General features: G+C 40.6%; 1 protein-coding gene across 1 annotated transcript in view; it reads right to left on the bottom strand.

The window, feature by feature from the left end:
- Nucleotides 1–14,054, bottom strand: part of LOC138048466 (mucin-2-like) — a 97,281-nt gene that overhangs the window by 58,344 nt on the left and 24,883 nt on the right. Inside the window, exons 19-26 of the mRNA XM_068894652.1 lie at nt 12,608–12,728; nt 11,692–11,838; nt 10,566–10,615; nt 10,006–10,231; nt 9,296–9,490; nt 6,629–6,872; nt 5,935–6,187; nt 4,347–4,553 (exon numbers count right to left, since the gene is read on the bottom strand). Of these exons, the coding sequence (XP_068750753.1) occupies nt 4,347–4,553; nt 5,935–6,187; nt 6,629–6,872; nt 9,296–9,490; nt 10,006–10,231; nt 10,566–10,615; nt 11,692–11,838; nt 12,608–12,728 (1,443 nt within the window). The remainder of the gene's footprint in view (nt 1–4,346; nt 4,554–5,934; nt 6,188–6,628; nt 6,873–9,295; nt 9,491–10,005; nt 10,232–10,565; nt 10,616–11,691; nt 11,839–12,607; nt 12,729–14,054) is intronic.

Genomic DNA, 14,054 nt, shown 5'->3' with positions numbered 1-14,054 from the left:
GGAATATTTAGGAACTGAAGACATGGTTGCTGATATGCTTACTAAAGGTCTCAATCTCGCGAAGTTCGCATAACTTCGACACATGGCTGGAATTCGTCCAAGGAAAGAACAATCTGCTGACGAGTGAGGAGGAGTGTTGGGAACTTTCCAAAGACTGTTCCGATGTTAATATTTTTTGGCGGGAAAAAACAACTTGCTATTTTTAGAAAAGATCTTGCTATATTAAGAAACATGATGTAATGTTTACCACTTCTAGGACATTCCGAGATCGAGTTGATAAGCGGCAGTTGCACGAAAATACTTGGTCTTTCCATTTTTACTTTCTCAGTGTTTTGAGTATAATTAAACTGTTAAATTGCCAGCTTTGTTTTGCGTGCTCTCTCAAGATTTTCAACAAGTTGTAGTGTAAAAGCTTGGACTATACCCACTGCTTGAGACACTTGAAAGGGTTGATCAGGATGCAGGTGTTGTAGTTGGCATGGCCGCACTGGAGCTCGTCGTTCTGGATGATGTAATATTTGTCACACTAATGGAAAATGAGGTGGATGAAGATTGTATTGTTTTTGATGAGACACTCGAGCTATACCAGTTGGAATACCAGTACTAGGAACTCCAAAATACTGCGACGTCACCATAACTACTTAGTGAGATGGATACTGGTCCTATCTTTCGTATCTACGAGACAAATGTTCACCAAAGGTTTTGTAATTTGCCTTGCTGGTCCTATCAGAAACGTCGTGAAAGAAAGAAAGTGGACACTCAATTCTTAGCGAGAAAAGTAATCAGAGTAAGGGGAAAAATCTTGAATGAATGAAGTTAATGTATTTTTGAAGTGCGAGTTATATACGAAATGGAGAAGTCATCCTCCCAACCACAGAGACAATTCAAGCAACTGTATCTTCAAGCCACCTGTAGCAATAGACGCCTCAATAACACGCACTTCAAAAATACATTTATTCCACCGAGTCCTTCAAGGGAACACAAGAGGCCGACAAATCGACCTGATCCCAACTGAGTGGCTTCATAGCTCAGTAAAGGACGGTGCCTACTAATTAAAGATATTTTTGCCCCGGTGTGTGAATATGCAGGAAATGTAGATCTTAGCAAGTGTTATTGAAATCCAAAAAGAAAATTGGGGGTAACCACGCATTTTTCAAAGATTATTCATGAATAATATTTGTAAAAAGCTTTAAAATACAAAGTATGGCGTTCTTTCTCAATTTGGAGCTTAATTATCTCTCAAAAATGCATGGTTACTCCCAATTTTCTTTTTGGATACCAAGAGTACTTACTAAGATCTACTTTCTCCGGATAGGTTTAAACCGGGCAAAAATATCCCTGTATTAGTAAGCATCGGCGATAGGGAATCCGAGTATCTGGAGATGCGCAGAACGTATGCGCGATAACAACAGTAGGCACCGTCCTTAATAGAGTATTGCACCGGCATCGCAGAGTTCATGAGTTTTAACCCTGTTGAAGCCAACTGAATTTTTCAGGTGTCTGTAAGTGACAATTGCATAAATTGTCCATTTACGTGCCAGGATCACTTCTCCATTTCGTTTATTTCTTTATCGTGGAAATTCATCAGTGGGTTAGGTTTTCTCACTACGAAATAAAACCAAAGAATTGAATATATTCTTTTAAATTTGTCAAAATATGTCTAATTTTGCAAAAATTGGAACCTTGGAAACGTTATACGTCGCTCTTATATTCTAATGGATGTTTTGACGTTTTTAAAGTTCACTAACATGTATATCCTGCTAGATCAAATAACCCTTTTGCAACCGAGAGGGCGGCGCTTACATTTTGTTCTCAAAGTATTAACCATTGTATGAACATGCCCTTCACACAACTTTGTTGAAACTGTCATGGAGGTGACAGATCAGTTTTTACGGGCGCCAAGAGCAATCGACTATAGACCGTTGTTTTTAAACAAAGCTCGATGATGAAAGAGTTCACATCTTGTCGACATCTCAACAACAAACTGTGCCTGTGTTTTTTTATCTCGAACTTCGATGTGACAATGAGTAGGAATAAATGAAAAACTATAGAAAATCTTCGAGATAACGTCATAAATAATTTGTATTCATGTGCTGGTATTAACTAGACCTGCCTTTTGTGCACCACACAAGGAGCTTTCCCAGGGCTTAAAATATCTGCTCTTTATTGGCGTCACCTGTTATTTAAGTCTCCTTCCCATTGCCATTATAAATAAGTTATATTTCCATGAACGTTTTCACACTAGAAGACGTACAAATCATCTGATGTGAAAATGGGACGCGCAGATTTTTAGACGACTTCGTGGTCAACTTAGTTGTCTGAAAATTTGTCCTTCCAAGAAGACGATTTTTCGAAGAGACCTAAATTCACGTTAGACGAACGAACAAAATACCGCGGGGAAATGGAACTAGCGATGGAAGCGATGGTTTATGGGAAATTTTCAACATGGCGGGAGGGCGGAAGGTTGGCGCGAAGAGTAAAGCAAGCAACCCATGCATACCTAGTGCCAGTCTTTTTCTTTTATGAATTTACGTCGGACAACACTAGCGGAGTTGGTCGTCTTGAAATCACATTAGTCGACCAAACCACAGGATGATTTGTCCGTTTCGACAATTTGTTCGTCTTTTAATGTGAAAACGGCCGATATTGAATGCCAAGAAGAATAACCTGCTGGATGTAGGCACAGGCGGAAACACTGGTCTCGATTTAGACAATGAGGTGGACAATGTAAATTCTGATCTTGATAATCTTGATGAAGACACTGGGATTACTGTGGAAGGTGGAGGAACTTTACTCAGGAAGCTCTGCACAATCGAAGACAAACTTGAACTGAAGCTCTGCACAATCGAAGACAAACTTGAACTTGAGGAAGACGAGATGGAAGTAGTTGAGCTAACAATTTATGGATAGAAAAAAATTAAGTATTTAACCTCATGTGTTAAAACGGAGAGCTCATTTCAAACTTGAAAGCATATAAAATTCACGCAAAAGGTGACGGACACTTCAAAATTGTAATCTAGTTTAATTAATCGTTTTGTAGAAATGCAAAAGGCACTTCTCTTTCTGGATTTACTTTACGAGTGGTAATGATACAATCTGATAAACTGAAAATGTAAAAGTAGACGTGTCTTGAAATTGATGGCCACGGTTTCGTTTCTAAGAGTTATTTAAATATGGAGAAGGAGAAAATGGATTGACATTTTAAAAGGATGGCAAACGTTTTCAACTTCTGACAAGTTCTTTTTTCCAATAAACGCCATCGATGCTATATGGACAGCCCATCCTGCTTAAATTCCTTTCACGTATTTTGTTTGGGTTGCCATTGACATTTTAAACCAGTAGGTTGAAGTACTAAGTTTTGAATTTAAAACCAGCTTTAACCGAAAACAGTAAAAACTGTCATGACAATGCCCCATTAATTGTCTAAACGCACCTGTAGCTACTTGCGATGCTACCGGGAGGCCTCACCGGGACACATGTTTTGTCGCACGTCTTTGTTTGGTTAACACATTTTTTACCATCAAAGTAAGTTCCATCAGGACAAGAACATCCTTCTACGCGTGGGCCACGACAGCATCTGGCTCCGAGTTTTTCACAGTCTTTTGGTTTTTGCTCACAAGCGTTCGGCAAACTAATATTAGGTAGGTATCCTCCAGTGTTTTTACATGGACGGCAACAAGGAAGCTCTGTCAGTAAAAACGAGAAATTGATTCTCGAAAGTTGTGACGCACCTACACGGAACTAACTAGGTTGTGATGGGTCTGATAAATTTAAAAGTATCAAAGCAATTCACAATCCTAATAGCCTCAATATGGCCTGTTTCACCATCGCCAGTAGCAAAAGTCCATAAGCTGCGATGGAATACGGGCCATATCACAAGGTACTATTCTGTTTATCGCTGGATATAACTGAGAAAGAAAACTGTTACATAGCATTCTCTTGGCTAAAGAACACCTCTTCAATCCATTCATCACTTTAACAACAAGTTCCTAAACAACGTTTTGAATCCGGTAGGAAACTCATTGCTACATCATTCTGAAAACCTCTCGGTGTTTGGTGTGCAGTGTGTGTGTCTACGAATGCTTCACTAAAGCATGGGATGATGTATAAGCACAAAGCCTGGGTAAAATATGAAACAGACGTCAAACAAAGTAAGTTTTATGACTAATAGGAAGTAGCAAGAAGATAAACAGGATTATCAGGTACACAACAGTGATATGACGCCGTTAGGAGTAGTTATTTCATTCCTCATTGCACGTTTTATCAAGAGTTATCACAGCAAATAAGGGATTTTTTTCAATCAACATTTCGTTTCTAAAGACCTTTAGTTTTTTTATACTGCTTACCGCAAAAACCTTCCCGACGCCACGTGATTGAAATGCCGTGTTGATTGCAGGCCCGTACGTATGATGCTATCGCCGAACAAAAGCATGCACAGTCTCCTCCTTTGTTGCACAAGCAGGCTTCATGTTTACAAGCCGCTAAGTAGGGGTCTGGGTTCACGCTGTCATGGCAGGCCGTAAAGTTTGGATTCCTCTTAATCTCATTACAGCCTGAAGATAAACAAATTGAAGACAAGATTTCGCACGTTTTAGCAAGCATATGTATTTCGGTCAAATATTGTGATACCAAACCAAGACCTTCTCATCGATGCATCTACCTCTTTCCTTCAATCAATGCGAATTTGTCAGGCTATATTCAAATAGTAACAGCGAGACTAGAACAAGCAAGAAATGGAGGAAAATGCTCCAGATGAGGCTTTATTGCAAATTCCCTCCATTCCAACATCTAAAAAAATGGAAATACTTAACATTGTATTTACGGCAAACGGTGGGCTGAAATTGGCTTTACCAAAATTCAAAGAAATCGTTGTTATTCCAGCTAATTTCTTGCCTATTACTTCCGGATATCGAGCGGATTCTTAAAGAGAGACAGAAACATGCGATGCTAAATTTCTCTATTGTTTGAGAGAGAGAGGGAGGTTTTATCAGCTTGCACCATAGAGATCAGGAATAAAATTCTTTACAGTATCATTATATACTACTGGGGTGGGCCACCAAAAGGTTTCAATTGATTCAACAAAGCTTAACGAGAGGCCTGGTATTCAGTCCCAGGCCGCAGCCAGGGTTGTTACTATGGATGTGGACATGGATACCTCAGAGACCAATTAGTGCGTACGCGCATACCAAACAATGTTGAAAGAAAGGGGTGGGGTGGGGGGGGAGGGGCACGCGCCTTCAACTTCACTCAACATTCGCGATAACAAAAGAAATATTGAATGGTTGTTGAAACAAAGTTTTCAGGCTTTTAAAACTCATTCGGCATCGATTCAACTTGGATTCAATATGTTTGAAGACGGTTGAAATGGTGGGAGGAGATTAAACGGTTTCAAGATCGCTCTTCAAAAAAATTGAACGAATGTTGAAGCAAATGTTAAGGCCGTTTGCTCAGGCCTTAAGGACGGTGCCTACTATTGTTATTACGCATACGTTCTGCGCATATCGAGATATTCGGATTTCTTATGGGTGGTGCTTATTTTTACAGGGATATTCTTGCGCGGTTCAAAACTGTGCGGAGAACTGAAGCAGAACTTAGCAAGTGCTCTTGCTATCCAAAAAGAAAATTGAGGGTAACCATGCATTTCTCAGAGATAATTAGGCTTCAGATTGGAAAAGAACACCATACATTGCTTTGTATTTTAAAGCTTTTTACAAATATTGTTGATTAATTATCTTTGAAAAATGCGTGGTTACCCCCAATTTTCTTTTTGGATTTCAATAACACTTGTTAAGATCTGCTTTTTCTTGCATATTCAGTAAACCGCGCAAAAATACCTTTGAATTAGTAGGCACCGTCCTTAACTCTCACCATTCCTGCATGACTACAGAAGTTTTATGGGACTGGAGGATAGGGGGTAGCGTTACTGCGATCTACCTTTTTCAGCCCAGCCCTGACGATCAGGATTTTCCAAACAGGGATCAAGTTTAACTGCATATGGACAGTCTTGTTCATCTCGCCAAGCATATGCAAACGCGGTATCGTCAGCTGCATCCGTGTTCTTATCTGGCATCATCAAATCGTCTCGATGCCTTCCATTAAAGTTACCGCAGATACCAGCCAAAACGTCCTTGCTTTTATATTTCGAATTCGGTGATATATACAAACGGGAGCCTTTGTCAAATCGCACCTACATGTCAAAACGAACACAAAATAGACTTTACGTTTTCGTTCAGATTTCTGAACAATGAAGCGATGCCCTGGAAATTCGGAGCAAATAGTTGTATTTAGAGCTATTCGTTTACAACAAGGGACTCTCGTAAGGGACTGTAGGATGTTCCCCTACGAAAGTGAACTTCAAAGTCAAAACAAATCTATGTTACTGCACTATCAGCACGGGGCACGGTTGAGTAAAATTGTCGACTTACATGACGAAAAATTGCGAATAGGCTCTCACCAAAGATTATATTGGGATGGTGTCATCGACATTTCAAATGAGGATTCACAATGGTGGTCACTTCCAAGGGTTGCGGGGGGACTCTCTCTCGCCTCCAGATTATCAGCCTTTTCGTAGACGTATATTTGAAAGTGTTTTTCTTGTTGAACACAATGTCGGTCACCCAGAACTTACCTCAAAATTAATAACCAGTGGATTGCGAGGCTGGTAGATTCGGACTATCAGAAAAAGGCCCACTTGAAAAATCTCTACGTTGGGAATCTCCATTTGGCAAGGCTCTGGGTATTCTCCAGGTTTGTAGGTGAGTAGGCTTCCATTTTGGTTGATCGAAAACTCCTTTTGAAACAAATCAATGAAGGTTTTGCTTTCTTGTAGCTCAATCCCAACTCGCTTGCACATCTGCAGCTCCACCGAATGCCTGTGTGTAAGACGACACCACATTAAACAAAAGAACTGCCCGCACAGATGTGTTAAAGGAGGAGCGATTGTAGGGTACAAAAATCTACGCTAGATTTTCGGAATTTGGAGCTTTTAGGAATTTTAGTTGTCTGAGTCCCAAGAGGTTACTTCATCCGCTTTGGAACATCTTCATTTACTTCAAAATGTGGGCAAACATTTAGACGAGAAAATGTCTGTGCCTTGAACACGAAGACACACAAAGAAGGCGTGGTGGCTTAGGTACAGACGGGTGATTTGACGCATACAAAGCTCTGTGATAATTTATGCAAGAAATGCTGAAATAATATTATAAGATGTTATCTGCCATTCTTGATTTAAAATCCCAAATCAACTTCTTTTTGCACTGGCTGGAAAAATCTTTTACGAGTTCTGTTTCAGTGGGTAGGGACTTGTTTCCCTATCTCAGCATGTCCAAGGACGTATTTCTATCCCTCAAACTCACATTTCCTTTGAATTCAAGTTACACGACGTATAATTTACTTCAAATGCAAAGGAAGGAAAGGAACTTAAATTATTTAAGTGTCTAGTCATTTTAGCGCTGAAGCACTAATTGGTTTTAGTATCACCCAACTAGTGGACTAATGCAAATCCTGCACTTTGATTGGCTACGCTACCAGAGGACTATTAGTAATAGTCCTCGAGTAGCGAAAAGCGTGACGCTTTCTTTTGTTTCAATCCCAAATAAATATTTCTTTAACTTGCATTTGCTAACTTTATTATTGACTTTTCTGTCCGACTAGTTGGGTGATACTAAAACAATTAGACCCTTCGCCCTCAAGGGCCACGGGTCAATAGCCCATTCGGCTTCGCCTCATGGGCCATTGACCCGTAGCCCTTGCGGGCTACGGGTCTAATTGTTAAAGAGTTAGGGTTTTTTTTTCAGGAGAGGGGAAAACCGGAGTACCGGCCGGAGAAAACTTCTCGCTGCAGAGCAGAGAACCAACAAACACAACGCACATCATTTGCAGACGCCCTGAGTCTGGGAATCGAACCCGGGCAGCAATGGCGGGAGGCGAATGCTCTCACCACTGTGCCATCCTTGAAACAAACAATTTTAAAAACATGCAGACAAGATTTAAATTGAACAGACTTAACTGATTAGAGTGTAATGTGAAGTGCTAGTTTTTCTACCCCATATGAACCAGTAGAACGTTAGCCCTACTAAGAGCGTTACTAGTAGATCGTTAGCCCTACTAATGGAAATGTGCCCACACAAAGACAGAGAAATACTCTGACCAGGGTGGGAATTGAACCCACGACCTTCGGATTAGATCACCGCTGAGCTACATGGTCAGACGGGAGCAGGCCGTGGGAACTGGAGATCTTAAAGTCACGGCAATGAACATGGACAACTATAAGGAAGGATTACGTTTTTGCGAACGTTGGCCGTGTAGTACTTATACTTGAACAGACTTAACTGATTAGAGTGTGATGTGAAGTGCTAGTCCTACCCCATGTGAACCATGTGAGCGTTATCCCTACTAATGGAAATGAACCCACACAAAGGATTGGACGAGGCAGGAAGTAGGCTCGACTTCCGCCGCTCACTCGAGTTCGGGTATCTCCCCGAGAGGGAGTGAACGCTGGCTCTTTCCCGAAACAGCGGCTGGTAATCAAGTCTGGGCAAGACGTCGATGGCTTCTTACTACAGTGTCCGATATCCACTAGACTAGCAAGACAAACCCCTCCTGATAAGTTGAATCTTTTAAAGAATTCTTATAGTGGTACCCAGCAAAACAACTGAAAGCTAACCGTTTTTCATTTTCATAACTACATGAATTAGCATAGTAAAGAAAAAATGTGTAAAACCGAGTTTTCTCTATATAAGGACGCCATTCAATGCCTGTAGAAGCTAAGGAAAGCGTTTTTCAAAATGATGATATTTTTACGATTTTTTTGCCTATCGAGCCACCTTAACGTCCTCACGTTCGGGGAACCCTAAAGGAGGGGGGGGGGGGCTCTTACTCCAGCTCTTACCCCCTTCTCCTTGTCCCTCGCACCCTCTCTGCTTCCTCTCCCCTACCCCTACCAGAAAGGCCTTTCTCGTAATGCCCGGAAGTAAAAGACCGTTATAAAATATTCGCCAACGCAAGTTAAAGGGTTAATTAAGATGCTTCCAAAGGGTTTTTTCGCCATCGAGATACGCCGAATACATCAAGCATTTTCGACACCTACCTAATACCTTCAGATGTGTTTTTTTTTTTTAATGTTACTTGCACTGTTCGTTCGTCATGGTGAAACGAAATCTCTCTGCAACTCTCGAGAAAAGTCGAATACAGAGTATTCCCCAAATAAAATTGAACCTTCCTGCGAGGCTGGCTTGCTTAATGAAATGTTAACTCCTCGGAAATTTCTGATAAATGCTGAATAACCGAGACTCACCTGCAAGGTTCATTCTTTATAGTAATTTTCACTCCATCGCCCTCCATCAAAATAAACTCACATGACTCGTGATGGAATACAATCCATCTACCGTCAAATGTCCGATAATGATCTTGACCATACGCCGCGCACTCGTACTCTGGTAAAGGCTCAATTAAATCATCAGCGATCCATTCGCGGGCACCATTACATTTCCTGAGATGAAAAACAAATATTTTACAATGACTGCAAAATTCTCGCGCGCTCATTGGTTAATTTTTATTGTCAATAAGCGGACAGGCACATAAATTTATAATTTATGCGATAATGACGCGCGATATTCCTCACGTCAGATTGAAGTTTCTCGCATTTATGTCCCGCGTTCTTCTCGTGTTTTGACTTAATTTTGATCCCTCTGTCTTATTTTGTTATTGTAAAAAACAAATTGATGTCAGTTTTTCATGCGTCTGTTCTGTTATTGACAATGACATGAAAAACTGACATCAATTTGTTAAATGTCATCTCACTATCATGCAATCGTCATTTAATAATCACGTAAATGTAATCCAATTGTAATTTTAGTGTTACTGGAGTGTCAAACAACTGGCAGGGAGCTGTCTAGCACAGCTGTATGACTCGTCACGAAGGAGTATTAGGTGAACTGTAGTGTTTATAAATGCCAAAACACAATGATGTTGGGCTCTTAATAGAATGACAATATAAACACCTACTTTGAACAATCGACGGGAGAGACGTCTCCTTTCTTGTAGAACTTGTTATTGTGTTTACAGCCACAATCGGTTTTGTTGACACACGTTCCATCTTCCAATAGCAGTTGATTTCCTGAACAGTAGCATCCAGGCTTACAGCGTGACGCGCGTTCAGCATCACTCAATAAGAAGTTCTCACACGTCTCCCCGCAGTCACGGTACACTTTGCCCATTCTTTGGCATAACTCTATAAGAGGAAGCAAAGCATTCAACATTGTTAAAAAAGGCTACCTGTACATGAACTATAATAGAGAGAACTGACGTGCAAGGAGTTTGATCATTGCTGTAACCCATTCATTGTCAACACGGATAAATTTGATACCGCACTTGTAAAGAGCCACTGAGCTACCTCGCCTTTTCTATATTTCAATCAGTTATTCATCCATTCATTCGGTCGTATGGGGTTGCGATCAGCGATGGCTTCCTCTTTACAACCTCCGTTTGCTGAATAAACTTGTCCACGAAAAAAATCTTCCTGTTCTTTTCTAATCGAGAAAAACTAATAGAAGAATACTACAAACCATCACAATCCTCTTTGGTGCATTCCCAAACTCCACCTCCCTTACAAGTGCTAAAAGAGAAACAAAAATATTTCAGAAACTGTTGACACATTTAGGTGCCTGCATAACTGAATTATGAACGTCGGTTGGACTTTCTTTAATCACGTTTTGCTGCGCTTTGAGGAAATTAATACACGTCTTTCATTAAGGAAATTATCTTTTGCAAAAACGGCAAACTTTGTTTTTCTTTCAGAATATTAGAGTCTGAACAACAAACAAGACGCAATAACGTTCTCTGATCTTTCAGAGAGCTTAAGCAACTAACGAGAGCACCATTTTAAAACATATATTGTTTTTGTCATTATTCGCGATTATTCCAACTCGTTCAACACGAAAAGCCTCTGTTGAGAGATCGTGTACTGACGCTCTTGTCAAGCTTAGATTATTAGCGTTTTAGCATTGCACGTTGTTTAGAAAAGAGCGACAAGGAATTGCGCCAAAATGTAAAGTGAAGGTGAGGAGCGTTACGAACTTTTATTATATGGTAGCGTTTCTGGCCGATATAACGCACGATCTCATCGGCTAAGAGCAGCTAAGCGTTAGATATTATGCAAATTAGTTTTTTCCTCTTTAGAACTGTTCTGTTAGCCATATAAAAAACAACTTAATAACCTCGACCGTTCGGTCGTAACAGGAAAATCTCAAACCTTGGCCTAGCTGTATTGACCGCGCAACCTCAGTTTGAGATTTTGCTGTGACGATCTCACTCTCGGTTATTAAGTAGTTATTATTCTCTCTTTCAAATAGGCGATTACTTTCATGTAGGTCTTGTTGCCAAAAGTGCCGCTGTTACACTGTGGAATTTATAGTGTAACTAGCCTTCTAACGTTTTCAGTCACGCTCATGCAAAAAAGGAGTTGCACGAGAAATTGATTTGTGTAACATACGTTGAAATTGTTCAAATCCTTGTAAAACATCGTGCATTAACAAGTAATTTTGTTAGTAACAAGGTGGGTGCTACAGTGAATGTTTCGAGGTGCGTGTCTTGAATTCGAGTTGCGTGAAATTTTGCATGCTGTGAAAGCGCAGGGGTTTTTTAATATATTTTTTTTTAGCCTAGACCCCAAGCTATTTTAAAATCACATACCAGTAATTGCACTTGTCAATCCTTGTCGCGCCTGGTTCGTATTCTTTGCCTTCATGATAGCATGGGCAATCTGACTTCATAACACATTTATTTCCTCTCAGGACATAGTTTGGGTCTTTGCAGTAACAAGCCTCTACACATCCACGCCTGAAATGCAGAAAAAGAAAAGAACATTATGTTTTATTCCCACGATGGAAAAGTTGGCAAAAATGGTAAGCGTTCCTCGAAAGTCACAACTAGACTGTAGGTATTCATCCTTATCGCGATTTCGTGGCGGTGCGACCGTTCTGACCACTTGTCAGTTTGATCCTGATAGTCCCTGGTTCAACTTCCCGGCCGCACTTGTAATGTATAGCCAACTGGTTTGCCTCCGGCCAGTTGGGATTCTTAACAGTTGTTGTTGTCGTTCCGTTCATTGTGTTTCAATAGAGAGATAAAATAAGTAAGCATCGCGTTTACGTGAAACGGCAAACGTGAAACGGCAAACGCGAAACGGCAAACGCGAAACGGCAAACGCGAAACGGCAAACGCGAAACGGCAAACGTGAAACGGCAAACGTGAAACGGTGGGCTGCTGCTTGTCATAAAAGCATGAAAATTGTGTTGTTCCAACTCGTCTCTCTCATTTGAAAAGTTACTTGATACCTGCTACTAACAGCCAAGAAATGAGCTCATATCAAAAGAGTTTTTTTCCATTTTTGGCAAAACGCAAATTTTAGTTCGACGTTTGCCGTTTGCCGTAAACGTGATGCTTAATCTCTCCAATGACCTTGAAAAGCCCCTCCGGGTAGTGGTCAGTTAAGTATGTACTGTACTGTACATCCGCGATTCTATTAGAGAAGTCTCGTGAAAACGAAAGCCGCCCGTTTCTCTTTTTCTGCAATTTTAATTTTTTCAAGCCAAAACACATCTGTCACCTTCGACAGTACAAATGTCCATCTTCTGGATCCAAGTCCTGACAGGTCTGGGGACATTTTAGTGATCCATTCCCATTTCTGTGACATTGTTCCAAAATCATGTCATCTCCGCAGCTGAAATCTGAAATTGGAATGAATGTTACTCGGCTGTATGTTGTATAACATTCAAGGCGCACAATGGCCTATAATGCATTGCCAATTAATCCCCTAAGACGTCAACGTAGAACCAATCAGATCACGCGTCTTGACAATACATGTCAACAATGTCAACTCAGGGGGGAGGGTGAATTAAATTTAAATTTTCGTACTCTCTTCAAAATCAAAAAAATTCACATATTGCATCAAGACTTCAAAATAACGTTTACTTAATTTTAATTAAATTTACGTAACCTCCTCAGAATTAAATAACCCAGATAATGTAGAAAGACATAAAAATTAGTTTAGTCAATACACTAAACCCAGCTCCCTATATGGGGCACAATTGGATTCCCGGACTCGGCGTCGTACGGGGTTCGATTCTGCTACGATGGGGGTTTTCCCACGGGTGTTCCAGTTTTTTTCCCTCTCATCACGTACCAACATTTGACTTGTTTTGCTCTAGTTTGATTTGATTTGATATACAGTCTCCCCAATATTAGCAAAGCGAAAATTGACGTGTTTAAGACGAAGTTAACTTCAACAACAAGTTTATACGGCTGTTCTACTGAAACTCAGCGCCAAACTACTGTTAATTCAAGAACTTGTGGTCAAGCCAAGTGGGATAAGCCCTCGGAGATAGTTCAGCTATTTTTACTCTGAAACTGCTCGTACCAATTTATTTCTAGGATACTTCGCCCACATTGCACGACGCGAACGAGATGGCCTAACCACGAGAAACGACAGTGCAAAGTTATGTTTTGAGGTGACGTTTTTGTCGACGTCGCCGTCGTAGATTGTAAAGTTCCTACTTTTAAGATCTACGACGCGGTCGTCAACGAGAACGCGACAAAACAAGGAATTTAAGCCCGGTTTTCGCTAGCGACGCAAGCATAAGGGAGCTTATTTCACCGTGAAAACGGGGTAAACGCAAGCATAATTACAAGCACAAAGGATCAAAAATTTTCCTTTTCTTTGTGCTTGCGCTTATGAAAACGAAATGCAGCATAACCACAAGGAAATGTGTTGCGTCTGGTCAATAGGCCAATTTCGTATTCTAACGGTTGGACTGGATCTAACATGAAATGGAGGCTAATGCGGGCAAATTAGCCTCCATTTCATGCTAGCCTCCATTTCATGCTTGATCCAGTCCAGCCATAGGAATTCGAAAATGGTCTATTACTACTCGTTCTAGATTCCTTGCGTCTGAACATTTGAACAAAATAGTGTTTGCTGTGGTTGATTTTTGATGCTCATGTCGACGTTCGTTTTCACTAGCATAAGCTGCTTATGCTTGGGCTTGTGATTGCAC

This window comes from Montipora capricornis, chromosome 5 (genome assembly GCF_036669925.1).
Source record: "Montipora capricornis isolate CH-2021 chromosome 5, ASM3666992v2, whole genome shotgun sequence".
Taxonomy (NCBI): Eukaryota; Metazoa; Cnidaria; class Anthozoa; order Scleractinia; family Acroporidae; genus Montipora; species Montipora capricornis.
The sequence above is the reverse complement of the archived record's forward strand: the minus strand, read 5'-3'. Positions and strand labels throughout refer to the sequence as shown.